The 15,855-nt window shown below is 37.6% G+C and overlaps 1 protein-coding gene across 1 annotated transcript; it reads left to right on the top strand.

Annotated features, from left to right (window-relative positions):
• Positions 1-231: 231 nt before the first annotated feature.
• Positions 232-14,002, top strand: LOC132139613 (allograft inflammatory factor 1-like). Its single transcript, XM_059548097.1, has 6 exons — positions 232-385; positions 582-643; positions 5,075-5,141; positions 7,940-7,981; positions 9,817-9,979; positions 12,568-14,002. The coding sequence occupies exons 1-6, from the start codon at positions 361-363 to the stop codon at positions 12,653-12,655; spliced, it is 447 nt and encodes a 148-aa protein (XP_059404080.1). The 5' UTR covers positions 232-360; the 3' UTR covers positions 12,656-14,002.
• The last annotated feature ends 1,853 nt before the right edge of the window (positions 14,003-15,855 follow it).

The raw sequence follows: 15,855 nt of genomic DNA, 5'->3' as shown, positions 1-15,855 counted from the left end.
GAAAAGTGCTATAAGTTACTACATAGTGGAGCTGAGCACGGCTGGAACGCGGAAGGCGTTTTATATGTGTATATATGGGTAATAAAATTACAAATAGGTTTATATGTTTTTGATATGCACAATGAAAGAACACTGGCTCGCAGAACAACGGAGTTTCCCCGCTGTCATTTGAGCCTGCATTGCCTCTCTTCACCGCTCGATGGCGCTGTATATCTGTCGAGCAGAGAGCGCATCACAGGGAGACCTGCGCCTATAAGAAGCGTGTGATTCTCTCCCCCACATTAAAACGCAAGCGAGTGCCAACACAACACCAGTGTCTTTCGTTCTCTACTTTCATCGACACCCCTCGACCGTCCCAGCATGCCTTCCAACCAGAATTTACAAGGTAAGTTCAATCTTTTGTCGCCGGTCTGTTTTGAGTGAATCGATTAGATGCTTTGTTTATCGTTATAACGTTACGCTCAAAGCCCGTTTTAGTTCTGTGTGCCTGTCCTTATCTCATGCCTGCAAGTGAACCAAACAGCTTGATAAAACATCCAGACGGGTGTGTAACGTTAAGGTCCCTATGTCTCATTTTTCAGGCGGGAAAGCCTTCGGGTTACTCAAAGAACAGCAGAGGGAGAAGTTGGATGAAATCAATAAGGTAAATAAACTCACGCTGACGGATTATTATTGGATTATTATTGTCTCATTCGGGAGGCAAGATTATTTCTTTGGCCTTGAACCGCCTCCGTTCACCCTTATGATGTTCCCAAGCGCTTTGTCTCGACATGTAAGGTTTTAGTTTTCTTCTCTGTGGTCTCTTAGCTGTTAAATGTTATTTTGGGCAGCAGCGGAATTGTTAAGCTCGACTTTACAGAAGCATGACCTAATTTAGTTAGACAGTTCGACCACATTAAGCCGCGGATCATTTCACAATCCAGAGCAGGGCTGTGTCTCAAAACCTACTGAGCTGCCAAGGGCGACAGGATTTTCTCCTCATTTTAATTCTGTACGAAACTAAAAATTAGTGATGCTCGGTTCGATTTAACCGGTTCTTCTTAGTGAACCGGTTGAACCAGTTCATCAAATCGGACTGAATCGTTTGAAACGGTTCGCATCACCAGTAAACCCTAATCCACAAATGATTTAAATTATTCACTTTTTAACGTGGTTGACACTCCATCTGAGTCGAAATAAACCAATATCCCGGAGTAATTATTCTGCTCGAACAGTACACGGACTGAACTGCTGTGAAGAGAGAACTGAAGATGAACGGGAGCAGAGCAGCATGTGTGCAGCGAGCCGGACGTTACACGCCCACTGCTGGAGCGGTTCTCGATCTCGAGTCAAGAACCGGTTGCATCGGTTTTCGGATCACCCGTACACTCAACCGAGAACCGTTTCTTTCGGACACGTCCGAGTTGAGAACCGATGAGCTGATGATATTGCGCGTGTGTGCACTTTTTTTTTTCTTTTCTTAAAGAAGACGAAAAGCATGTTATCCGAGTATTTTGTTAAACGTCAGAAAGTGTGATACATCTATTTTATCTTCTAAACTAAAATGAATGTATATAATCTGTGTACTTTGTTCAGTTGAAGATTCTGTTAGGTTATAGGCTAAATGGGTTTGTCAGGGATGTTGGGCCATTAATAGGAATAAGGGATGATTTATGAAATACCTGTTCTGTAATTCTAACTAACGATGACACACTCACATATTTAGTTTGTAGGAAATAGAAGTGATGCACACAAGTAGCATCTGATGATGAAATACTGACCGTGCATGCAGCATACCAGGGTTGGGTCGAATTCTGCACCCCTGCCAGATTATGCACCCCTTCATTGAAGTCGTTACCTGATTGCCTAATTTCAACCCCACACCTACTCCTAAACCTACCAATACTAGGGGGTGCGTAATATGGCAGGGTGAAAGCGGGCCAGATTACACTACACCTGTTAGAGCGGTTCTCGTTCTCGAGTCAAGAACCGGTTTCAGCGGTTTTCGGATCACCAGTACCCTGAACCGAGAGCTGTTCCTTTCAGACATGTCCGATATGAGAACCGATCATCTGATGATACTGCGCATGCGTGATTCAGCTTGAAGACACCAAACAGTACATGAATGCTATGACTGACACTGCATGAATGAACCGACCCGGTTGGTTTTGTTATTTTTATTTTTTTTTGTACAAATTCTGGGCTAATGATATGAGTACGGGTAAACCGAGGACTTGAATGAGGGGCGATCTGGCAAAAACGAATGATTATATAATAACAAATAAATCGCAATGGGTTATGTATAGTAAGTGGATTATCGTTTCTGCGCGGAAGGCTTACTTATTTACTTCTATCTTCAAGACTTAAATCCTCGTATGCACGTTACGGTTTTTGGGTGCTTTATTATAAATAAATCATGATTATGATGTTTAGGGCTGTCACTATTGAGAAATTTAATTTGAACGGATATCGAATATCATGCAATGTATTCGAATATCTACGTTCCCACCCCCCGTGCATAAAAAAAAAAAACCTTATCATAATGGAGATTCTATCACAAATGTATTACCAGTGAGTCATAAACAGGACTATCTGGATTATTTTTTTTTACTTAATGTTTGAAACCGCAGGTTATCAACTTCTATGAAGTGCCACTTTGCATATCCCACAACATTAGGCTAAATGAAAAAAGAAAAAAAAAACGATTCAGAACAGGCACAAACAATATCGTGACAACTTAAACAGCAGCAGGAGTAAGGCATATAGCCTAGCCAAATTCATTTCTTAATATTGTTTGCAAGAAACACCAGTCTATCAACTTGATCTGGATTAAGTGCGGCTCTCTTTTTATTTACAATGTTCCCCGCGGTGGAGACGTGCCTGGCTACTAGCTATTATTCACTTGATTTGGTCATGGACCTACGCTACAATATGTCTAGAGTGCCCTCTACTGGATAAGATGGCAAAGAATAAAATAAAAAACAAACTGTCTAATCATAGACTGTAAAAAATGTGCTACACATGGCATTTTAAAAAACTGATATTTTATTTATAGTTCGATTACGGATATTTCACTTCATATTCGAATATCGAATAAAAAGTGACCGCCCTAATGATGTTTTAACTGACTGAAGTTATGATTACTGATTTTGATTAAATTTGAATGTTTATTTTCATCTCTGCCCAGAACCATAGACTTGATATCATTACATCATCGCGAATGAAGTCATTACATTATGGCGTAAAATAACCGATGAACTTTTTTTTTTTTTTTATCAGTTTATTGAAACTAACTGTCCAGTGTGTGTTTCGCCGGGCCAAGATTCTCAAACAATAATTTCGGTACTGCAACAGCATGTTTACAGTATTAAGGCGTTCAGCATACTGGATACAATAATCATATTAAACAAAGTATTTAAAAAATGACATGCTTAATATTTAGGTAAGCGCGGTGACCTCATCTTGGGCGTTTTAAACAAACCCGGACCTTTTATGAAAATCCCAAGAGGTTTATTTTCATGAGCAGTGTTATTTTAAAGCTAATATTTTAGATCAGCCCTCTTTGATGTGATAAGAGGCAGTGTGTCCCCCCTCAGCCGGCTGTCTCTGTGTCCTCAGACGGGAAACAGGTGTCTGTGATCCAGCATGAATGGACCCATTATGTGGGAAGGAGATTGAGGTGTGGGCAGCAGTAGCATTTGAGCTGCTGTTCCCCCTCTCATGTGGACTGTGGCTGGCAGGAGTGACAGCTTGATGTGGTCACATGAACACTGGCCTAGTAGTGTCATCTGCAGCGCTTACATACAGTGTAGAGGTGATTCTCAGGAAAAGGGTCAATAAAATGTTCAAGAGCATAACACATTTTACATAACATGGTAAAATATATTCCGATTCTGATTTTTGAATGGACCATTTTGGCTTGATTTTTGACTCCCAGTTTCGAGTTCTGATGTGAAGGAATGTTGATGTGTTGTCATGACTTGCCTGAGGTAGGAGGCGGTACTTGTGCTCTTCATCTCTCAGCATGACTCAAGAGGGCTGATCCTCACAGTGCAGTTTTCATATTCTAATTCTAAAACCGTATCATGACTTGACCACTGCTAATCTAGCTTATTTTTACTCTCTCTAGTATGTTTGGGTTAGAGCGAAAGAGGCAGAGACAAGAAGACGTCATGAGTCATAATTAACTGTTCAGGGTTTCTATATGCTTCTTGGGCACCTATAGACACACACACACACACACACACATTCGGTTTGCTTTTGCAGCATATTCCTTCGCTTAGTCAGCAGTATCTCTCACCAACCGTATTTAATATCCATTTCCAAACACACCCACACAGTGTGTGATCTCCCTGATACGCACACACACTCGATGATATCGCTGATAGTGAAGTCTATCACACATGTAAATCTTTGATTTATGGGTCTTCTGAAGAATCTTGTCAGATCATCAACCAAGATGTTAGAATTACCAGTTAATTCTAACATCTTGGTTGATGATCTGACAAGATTCCTTTGTTGTGTTTTTATCATGCACTGTTCAGGTTTTTTTATTTTTTGATAACAGGAGGACTTTGTTTTTTTGTTTGTTTGTTTTTTTTGTTATTGCTGGCTAGACTAGAGAGCAGCCTGCATCTATGAAGCATGCTTATCCTCTGACTGACCCTAAAGGTGCGGTCACATTAGCAAAATGTATTGGGCAAAAAACGTCCGTTGCCAATAGAGTACACCGCTCACACATAAATCACTTTCAAGCCAAGAAGATTTCTGTTGGTCAGTTCACCATTCATGTTACCAACTTTAAAAAAAAAAGTGCAACATTTATGAGGGGAAATATTCACAAACATGGCTCTTTATGTGCATGACAATATATATAGTCTTTGTGTTTAAGGAAGGGGATATTTGGGTGTCCTGGGCATCAAAACTGTTCTAGAGAATTAAACTTCATGGTGGAGAATTGATATTTGACACATGCTTGCTCACCCTCTCTGGGCTTCTGCCATGCACAGCTGAACAGAGAGGATAATCATTCATCCACCCAGTCTGTTCCAGTTAGAGATCATGCTAACTCTCTGTTTCTCTCTCTTGTTTGCAGGAGTTTATGGAAGATCAGAAGTACCGGGATGAAGAGGATTTGCAAGAGAAGCTGGATTCTTTTAAAAGTAAGAGTTGCAAGCCAAAGTATTAGGGGTGCACGATTTTGAGAAAAAACCTAATTGCGGTTTTTCTGACAAATATTGCGATTTTCGATTTTTGCATTCAATACTTTTAAGTGCATAAAACCGGATCTGGATCTGGCCACGGCACGTCGACATATTTTACATTTAGCACTTTTTTGCTCCACGTCGTTCTTCGCGAATCCAAAATAAGTCCAAACAGCTGAAGTACCACCCTTCTTGTTAACCAAGTGCTCCCCCGCTTCCTCTCCCGTCACCGAAGAAGTGCCTTTGGCCATTTCTGCGCAGTTACACAAGCTTTTTCTGGCACAATTCGAGGTAAACGTTGTGTGTTAGCTGCTTTTCTGCTGACAGAAAGCCGATGCACTGCATACAACCTAGTTTTTCCATTGCCATTTCTAATTGGCCAGCAAGCCAGGAACGCGAGATTCGACCATTTTGATTGGCTAATAGGTTTGTCACTCAAATGTCAGAGGCGGGGGAAAAAACCTCAGACTCCTGAGGTTAGGTTATTGCGGGAGTTAAAACCTCAATATCGATGCGATAAAGGTTAATCGTGCAGCCCTACAAAGTATAGTTGAAACATATATATGTGCACATGTTTGTGGCATGAATGCTGGGTGTTTGTGCATGTGTGATAGACTTGCTTTCTCCATATGGTCATGCAGGAATGTGCTGGTCTTGCCCCCTCGTTGTTGTGGTTTTGGACATGTGCTTCTTGTGGGAGAGGGAAATAATGGTTTGTGTGTGTGGGAAAGGACAACTGGAATGTAAACAAACAGTCCTCTGAGCCTTTTGGTCAAAGCTTAAGTGTGGTTTTGCTTTTCTCTCTGAAAACCCACATGCAAACTTCAACCACCTGAATCTGGAAGTCATCTTCCCTCTCTTTCCAATGTTAATGTTTCTCAAAAGAAGAGCCATGGAGTTTAAAGTCAATATTTACGCTCAATGCTTGACGGAGGGCGTGTCTGAAGCTTGGCTTTGACGTGATTGTGACAACAGCCAATTACACTGGACCGCAATTGGCTAGTGCCTGAGCTAGTGTATTTGCATAAGGCGATCTGATTGGCTGACACCTCCATTTGTGCTTAAAGTTGAGAAATTCACACGCCCTGTGTGAATGTTCTGTTACTTTAACACATTCTTGGTTTTACTGTGCGCAATTGATTTGGTGTTGTTTCAAGTTAAAATGTTTTTCGTTGTAGTCTTTTTATCAAAATATAATAACTTGCTTTGCCTCAGAAACTAGAGATGCTTCAAATATATAATTATATATTGATGATGTCAGTGAAAATCTCTATAATTTCTGTTTTTTTTACATTTGGACTAATGCTCATTAGTTTCTTTAAAAACACTGTTACATGCAATCTTAACAAATCTCAAAATTAATATCAATTTTCATATATGTTTGTTGTTATGCCTACATTCACTTGTAACATCTTAAAATAACTGATCTTAGGTTTGAATGGGTTAATGCCCATTCAAACAGACAAAATAGTGTGAAGTTTTATTATAAGCTATTTTATCGGTTATCAGCCATAACATCTGCTTATTTATATCGGAAAGAATCTTTAATAACAGTATATTTATCTGAAATGCCGGTCTCGTTTTAGGCATGCAAAGCCCAATTTTCACAATCAAATCTAGTCAGCTCTACTTTTTTTCCTTCTTTGAATATCCTGTTTCAGTCAGAAATATGTCAGATTTTATATATATATATATATATATATATATATATATATATATATATATATATAATATTTATTTTTTTACTTATTATTAATGTGTGTGTGTGGTGTTTTTTTTTATTATTATAATGGATTGCAAGACTTGTTTCATGTTGACTTTAGACCCAAGGGCCTCCTTGAACTCTGAATTATTTACTACCAGCCGTCTTCAGTGTGTACGTTTGGGTTTGTGGGTCATTATCAAGAGGCAGTGATCAGGTTAAAGGGGTTAAGTGGCTCTGAATGTTTCAGTGGTTTCTTGTTAAACAGAGTGAGAAAATGGAAAGATGGAAAGGATAGAAGTCAAAAGGACAAGGGGACAGGAGGAGCACCAAACCTTTGAGATTTCTCTTGACATGGTTGAATTGAAGGCTCATGCTCACACACACATACAGTCAGAGCACTTGCTGCAGTGTTTGGCCCACTAATGTTATTGTGTGTACACCGCTGCCCTAAAACCAGAAATGAAATGAGGGGGTTAGGAGAAAAAGAATGGTGTTAAGAATAAGAGGGATCACCATCCAAAACAGTCATTTTGAGAGAGAGTGATTCAGTCAGTGAAAATTCTGAGTTACATTTAGGCAGTGTCAGTGCATTTCAACAGATGACCTCTCTTGCCAACTCTGTTTCACACGCACTCATTGAGATCGGGGGTAAACAGGCAGCGTTTGTGTTCATATGGGGCCATTGTAACCCTCTCCTTCCCATCAGCCTCCTCTCATGGTCAGTGTGTCCGCTCCGACAGAAGCCTCATTGTGAGAATGAAACAAGACAGATTGAGCGAGGAAGTAGTAGAATAATTCAGCAAAATCAAATAGGACAAGGATTCAAATCTGGTACTAGATGTCATCATTTACGGATTGAGCCAGCCATCCTTTGTGAAATAAGCTTGGGATTTTAAAAAAAAAATGAAGAGAAATGCTGGGTTTTTCTCTGTTTCCCTCTGAACCGCAGCTGTCACATGCCTGACCTCTAGATGATGTTGCTGGCAGTTGTGTTTGTGTTTGAAGTGTTCTTTTCTGAATATTAAATGTCACCTGTTTTTTCAATCCACAGATAAATATGCTGAGTTTGACCTGAACGATCAGGGGGATATCGGTAAGTGTGTGTGTGTGCATATGTATTTAAGACTTTGAGTGCTCGTGTGGAAGGGCTCTTTTGTCATGCTCACTGTGTAGGTGATAGCACACATGACAGATGGGAAACATAAGAACTCGCCTGTAACCAACTTAAAGGTAACCATCATGTGCTGTAGAAAGAGTAGGAGTGACTCATGACAGGAGCTGCAGATTAAAACAATTGTAAATAAAAAGGAAAATACAAAAATCACACCTTTTATCATTAAGACCACCTTTATTTTTTTTTATATATATATATATAATTATTATTTTTTTTTTTTTTTTTTTTTTTTTGAGGGGTTCATATCTTTAAGTTTGTTGCCCTAAAATATTCAAATTGCTATGGGGAAAGAAAACTAAAATAAAGCTGGCATTGTAGAATGGGGGTGTATTCCAGAAAATAGATTTTGTTGTAAACTCAGAGATTGTTAACCCCAGAAAAGGGAAACTACGTGTTTTCGGTTCCAATAAAAGACAAACTAAAGCAAAATAAACCTCTTGGTAAGTTACCATAGTAATGTGAACCTAACCTGGTCGGAAGCAGGTTTTCTTCGGTAAACCCAGAGTTTCGTTCGGTCTCCTCCCCATTTTTAAGCATAAGCAATGTTTAAATACCTCATTCATTCACTTAAGCTGCAAAAATTGCTTTTATTGCTGAGATTTTTGCCTTATTTCAAATATAAATATTAAAAAAAATCTTGCATCATGATGCATTTCTGATTTATTTATTTTGCCATATTTATTAGAATGGTACCATTTTTAAATGGCGTTCACTTGATAACATTGATTTAGAATTAGTTACGTATTCTGTAGTATGCAGAAGTCTTTTTGGCGGGAGCTGTTGCAATTGTGAATTGTAATTCTGGAGCTCCATTGATCATGGCTTTTCATAGTCGTGGTTCACGCACTAAACTCAGTCAACCTACTCCGAGTGGCTTGAACTAACTCTGTTCATCTGTTCTGAAACTGAAAACTCAGTTTCCAATCTCAGGGTAAATCAACTCAAGAGTTCAAATTAGACGAGCTGAACTTGTTTTCCAATTCTAGTTCATTCAGAAATGTATAATATGTCTTTTTATGCAAATGGAAGGGCTGCACACATAAGATGAAAGGAAAGTGGCATAGGCCCTTATTCTTGATTGTAAATCCAAACAGCTGGAGTGTGTGCCACCGAAATAAGGGCACTTTAGAGAGTGATTCATTGGATACTTGTACAAATGTGTAGTTTGTGATAGCAAGCATATTTTTATGAAAGAGAGGTGTGCTGTAATAAAGTGGGAATCAAAAATGTAATACACTGTGAAGAGAAAATCATTCCACCAATGCAAATGATGTGGGGAGATGAACACTGACAGCTTTGAGTAACTCTACTCTATGGTAGTATGCTTGGTGTTGTATCAGCCCTGACAACATGCATGTGGTGTTATCTTCAGGATGTTAGCACATTGCAAGTTTAAATGCATTTCTGTGAGCATTATGATGGGGTGGGGTGTCATGTACTCTTTCTTAGGGGACTCTCACAAAAAAAGTAAGCGTTATTTTTTTTTTTTTAATAGTTAAAAACACAAACCTACATCCGGTGACATCAGACTATGTTTGTACTATGCAGGCCTTCAACAAGGTTAATGCCAGATATTCATCAAATATACAGGCTACACACTGACCTTATCAATTGACTAGTTCATTGGTAAACAACTAGTTAGCCATCCCATCTTTATTAGGGATCTGCTTGTCAAGTTGTAAGAGTCTGTTTGCAGTAGTTCAGTGTTGTTTGTTTGTTTGTGTGACGGCTGTATGTGTGCGTTTCTTTTTCAGACATGATGGGCTTGAAGCGAATGATGGAGAAGTTGGGTGTGCCAAAGACTCACCTGGAGATGAAGAAAATGATCTCCGAGGTCACAGGAGGTGTCAGCGACACCATCAACTACAGGGACTTTGTGAAAATGATGCTTGGCAAGCGATCAGCTGTTCTCAAACTGTAAGTGTGTGTATGTATGTGTTTCAGAATCAGAAAATGATTTATTAGCAATGAATTCGTCTTGGTGTCTGGAGCTTCCACAACAGAAAGTACCAACATAGTGCAGACATATCATTATGGTTATAAAAAAACTAATAATAAAGAGAATAGACAAATAATAAATAATATAGTTATAAAATATAGAGAAAAATAAAACGTCAATAGACATGTTTCTGTGATGTCATGCATGCGCTCTCTCTCTCTCTCTCTCTCCACCGTGTTTTAATATTGGCAAATGGCATTATGCAGAATTGTCTGGCTGTTTCCTGCTGGCGAGTGCTTTGACACAGTCAGGCTATTTTTAGATATTTTGGCATGTGTGTTTAATCTTGTCAGCACATCCAGTGCAGGATCAGCATATCTGTGCCATTATCTCTCAGTGGGAGAGGGGTCCACTGTGACCGGTGATGTCATCACCATGAGACACAAAAGGGGTTGGATCAATACCAGAAATTTGGCTTTAGTACAGTACAAGCCTCTGGTACCTCAGTATCAATACTAAATCCATAGCCAAGTCATTAAATAAGCAGCCTTGAGTGACTGATAATATGAATCTGGGGCTGTCAATTGTTAAGATTGCAATTATCAAATGAAATCGAAAAAAAAAAATTGACAAAGTAATAAAAAACAAAAAGTCATACTACCTAAAACATAATTTATTGTACATTATTACATTCTTTTGAATTTAAACAAAAAACCTGACTTTTCACAATTGAATAAAGCTTTTAAAACTTTTAAAATATGCAAACTGTCATATTAAGATTTTTAATGACCGTTTTGTATATACACACTTGTATATACAATGACATAACACACATTTTCTTGGGTGGGGGAAGGAGATACAGCTTTCCCCTAATTGTGGCTGTTGATGACAAAAAAAAAAAAAGGTGGAGGACGTCCAAGTTGGAACGGTGACCGCTAAACACCTCCCTACTCTCGATGGAAGTGATACACAAAATCTTCAACTTCCTGTTTTCTTTTCCTTTTTAGTGACAAACATGGCTGTAGTTTGGAAAAGAGAATTGGGTTGTTTGTGACAAACACAAGTTTCATGATTCATTGAAACTACCTTGAGCTATTTTTCACAAGGCTTTTGAGTTTCTGAAGTCTCTTACACACCGAGTGCTCAGGTTTGACATTACAGTAGTTGAACAGCCATTGGAGGTGTCATAATTAATGTTGGATCACTCCATGAGAAAATACTTCTAGCAGAATGAAACCGAATTTCAGATGTGATTGTGATAGCGAGAGAAGTAGAGTTGTACACTAAGGAAAACACAATAGGAGTCTCTATGATGTTATTGTTTTCTGCTCGCTAGATTTGATAGATGGCTTTTTTCCACATGTTTTAAAGCACACCAGGCAGAAGTTGGTTTGTCTGGCCATTTTGAAAAGTAATTGCACAATTTGTGGTATGATTCTTGTGCATAACTTTCGTTTGAGTTTCATGCTAAAGTTGTCTGGTGCTTTGCCTCAGTAAACTGAGCTAGTCATAACCACTTTTCAAGAGCATTTCCCGCTCTTCGCTCAACTGATCAGAAACCTTTGCTTCATGATGAAATTTTTGGCTAAAGTATTTAATGTTTTGAAATCACAAAGTTCTGTTCAGAATCTATATTAAATGAAAAATAAATGCACAATACTAGAAGAATAGTTTTATCGTAGTTTATTGGAACACTCCAATTAACCCAAGTCTATATTACTTGACTGACTTGTCTGTGCAGCGTCTCTACTGTGGCGAAGCTGAGGATTGTACTTCCTTCAGAAACAGAAAGAATATGCTGTAACTTCTGTTTTTAAGTTGAATAATCACAGGACAGTGACAATTTTCTGCCATCCTCAGCTTCACTACCTGTACAGTAAATGGTTAAAAACGTGAATTCACCCAATCAATAGGGAGTATCCACATGCATGTTTGAAATAAAACCTTCCGCACTCGCACTTGTTTATTTTTATTTTATTTTTTTTCTCATAACTCCCAAACACCAGCCTTTTGTCTGATCCAGCTTTTGTGGTTTCACAGACTGGTCCAATCTCTTTTTTACTCGTCTTTTACAGTGCACTTATTCTCTCTAGCTCTCTGTACCAGTGTACTCTGTGGAAGGCTAGGATTGCTTGTAGCCAGTGCTGGACACTGAGTGGACACCACAGCATTTTTAAATATCTTTATTTGAACATAGAAGCCTTATCCTTTGATGCATAGGACTAATGTGTCTAATGTGCATAATAAAATGTTGACCTTTTAAGACTGGTTTTGTGGTCCAGAGTCACATTTATGCAACACATTTGTACACCACTGTAATTCAAAGTGCTTTATAATAAAATTTAAAATTATAAAAAAAAAAAGAATACATTTTAAGTGGCAAGAGAAGTTAAGTTTCTCTTTTAAATTCATTATGAAAAGTGTGCTTATTATTATTATTATTATATATATATATGTATATATATAAAATCTATATCTGACCCCATATGAGGAATATTTTGGATTTGCTAGTTGAAATGACCTTTTCACTAATGACTTAATGAGTTTTCTCTCTTCTCTCATACAGGGTTATGATGTTTGAAGACAAAGCTAACGAGACCAGCTGTAAACCCGATGGACCCCCACCCAAGCGTGACATCACCAGCCTGCCATAGACCAGTGGAGATGGATTTGATTGCCATCCCTGCATCGCAAATCCTGCCCATTTAACATTAGGGGCTAGGTTTCTATAGCCTTACCTAGAATCTTTTTGCCAAGGTCCAGGGAAATCTTAGTTCATTGACAAAATAAGAGAGAAAAAAGTGAAAGATGTCTTTATATATTTGCTGTGAAGAAGACTAAGTGCAAAGTGGCTTTTTATAAGTAAACAAATGTATATATTTATATCGAAAAAGGTGTTTTTGAATAGTGTTTACAAGCACAAATCTTGTAGGTGAAGTTTAGTGTGTAGTCTTGCAAGGCAGATTTTAAGAATTCAGATTGAGAATTAAGATTTTTCGTCTTCCCCCATAATGTGTGATTAAATTTTTCTTTTAAGATGTTCATGTTTGCCAGTTAAGTCATATTCGCTTGATGCGTTCTTAGCTTCTGTTAGCTTTTGCTAACACCGTGTCCTAAAGTGTGACATTGTAGAGGTGCGTGAGCCTCTTTTAGGATTCATTTAGTGCTCAGCCATGAAAAAGCTTTTCATTTAGCTTGTTCTGCTTTTTAAATGCAGGATTTCCTTTGTAACATTTCTGTACAGGAAAGGCGCAGGGAGTGAGAAAACTGTGATTTGAGTGAGGGAGAAGGCAAAAAGGGACTAACGTTCATTCCTTAAACCTTTTGTTCATTCTGACTATCCCTTCTTCACTTTCCACAGTCTTCAGTCTCTTTCTTGTTTCTATGTGTCCACGTGACTGTAATAATCTGTAACATTACTGTACTGTATTAGCACACTGTTAAGTACACATTGTGCAGATATGCTTTGAATCACTTTTAAGATATGCTTTTATAAATTCTCCTGCTTAAATTGGGTATGATGTTGTAGGTAAGCTGTTTAGATCCTCAGCAGGATTTATTTAGTCACTACTAAATAAACCTCAGCACATTAGTTTGAAACCACTCTTTCCAAGTGCCTCAATCAGTTTGATATAACAGAGGTTGAGTGAAGATTGGGTGAAGCATCTTTGAAACCGATTTTTGTATGTGTGCTTGGAATTTATATTCTGTTGAGTAGCATTGTGAGACATTCCAAGAATGTCGTTGTGTGATGGAGTCCTTGGAAATGTTGTCAGTTTTAACCCAAGCAGACTTCCACGTTGTGCAGCTCTGATGCAAGTATTCCAGTAGTGCTTTTGTCCTTTTTATTTAATTTTCCACTGGCTTCATCAGGTTTCCTCTCTATAAGATGTGCTATGTAAGGAAAACTACATTTTGACTTGTCAGCAGTAGCAGGTGTGGCTTTCACTCCCATTTCAGACTTCATCTGCAAATAAAGCATCTTCTATTTGTTTCTGTCACATGTCATGTTTTTGTGGGTTTTATTTCTGTGCCTCTGTTCAAGTTTATCTTCATTGACATGCTTTTATTTTCTTTTTCAAATCAGCGAAGTGTGAATTGAGGTCTGCACTGTATTGCTATTTATTAGAAAAACATTTTCCGTATATTAATTAGCAGAGGCATTTGCAAACTTTTTGTATTTTTTTTTTTTTTTTGGCAAACACCAAAGAAAGTAAATACCCTACTGTTACACCTGAACTATTAGTGGATCTCTTTTCTTTATGTCTCTGAGTGTGTGTGTGTGTGTGTGTGTGTGTACTTGGATATAATTGTCCCCCAGAAATGTGTGACAAAACCTAAGTTTAGGGACATTCAGGTATGTCTTAATTTGTGTGAGACCTTTAAAGTGGGTTTACTCTTACAAACTTTATAATACTAAAAATGTTTTCATTTGAGGTAAGAGTTTGTGTTAGGAAGTGTGGGGTCAAATTATATATATTATAATATATAAATAATATATATTATATATAAAGTGAAATGTATATATTTCTAAAGAAAAAAAATTACTTTCATTCAGCAAGGACACATTAATCAAAAGTGACAAAGACATTTATGATGTTACATGTCAAGTCACCTTTATTTATATAGCGCTTTAAACTAAATATACTAAATATAAATATATTCATTAGCAAAACAGTGTGTCAATAATGCAAAATGACAGTTAAAGGCAGTTCATCATTGAATTCAGTGATGTCATCTCTGTTCAGTTAAATAGTGTCTGTGCATTTATTTGCAATCAAGTCAATGATATCGCTGTAGATGAAGTGACCCCAACTAAGCAATCATGAAAGGAATATAGGATGGTTTTCACAAAAATATTAAGCAGCACATCTGTTTTCAACATTGATAAGAAATGGTTCTTGAACACCAAATCAGCATATTATTAGAATGATTTGTGAAAGATCATTTGACACTCAAGACAGGATTAATGGTGCTGAAAATCCAGCTTTGCATAACAGGAATAAATTGCATTTTGAAATATATTAAAATATAAAACAATTTAAACTGTAATCTTTTCCTATATCACATTTAAAAAAAATCTTACTAACCCCAATTTTTTTATGGTAGTGTAGTCTATTAATAAATAAAAACCTTTAGATGTCTAGAAGTAAACTAAGCTAAGTAAATGTGTGTTTACTTGGAATTCCTATTTGAAACATCAGTAATAATCTAATCCAGCTCAAAAATGATTCTGTAAACACAATATAGTTTCAGTTGTCTCTTGAGTACGTAAGGAGCCTTCTTGATGTGTAGCCTGTAATGTACAAGCAGTCATAATGGAAACCACATAGATGTATGAAATGACGGAAGCCATGATAACCCACACTTGGGCATAAATAACTCATGATCATATTCTGTAGTCTGTGAAACTAGCATGTGTGAAGTCAACCATTTGTTCAAAAACATGCTTTGATTGTGGGTATGATAGTGGTCACAAAAAGATATTACCTCTAGGGTTAGTTTGTGCCACCCTGTTTTATGCTGTGTGGGGTTTTTCAATGTAAGCTTGCAATATAGGAATGAAAACCTCTTCAATTATAGATACAAAATATATGCAAAAACATATATTCACCTATTTGCTTAAAAAAGGCTTTGAAAACCACTTCACTTAACTGTCTTTGTTAACATTTCAGAAAAACAGAAGTTATTCTGAGTTTTTACCAGGATAATGATAGTACAGAGGACCTTTTCTCAAGCGTGAACACAGTGGCACAGTTCACTTCCTCATTAGACTTCTCCATTACAGATAAAAGTGGCCTTGTTTTCACACAAAATTCAGTTCTTTATACAGCGTATCTATAAATGTGAAACA

The sequence above is a fragment of the Carassius carassius genome, chromosome 4 (assembly GCF_963082965.1).
Source record: "Carassius carassius chromosome 4, fCarCar2.1, whole genome shotgun sequence".
In the NCBI taxonomy this organism is placed as follows: domain Eukaryota; kingdom Metazoa; phylum Chordata; class Actinopteri; order Cypriniformes; family Cyprinidae; genus Carassius; species Carassius carassius.
Note: the sequence above shows the minus strand (reverse complement) of the source record. Positions and strands in the feature narration are given on the sequence as shown.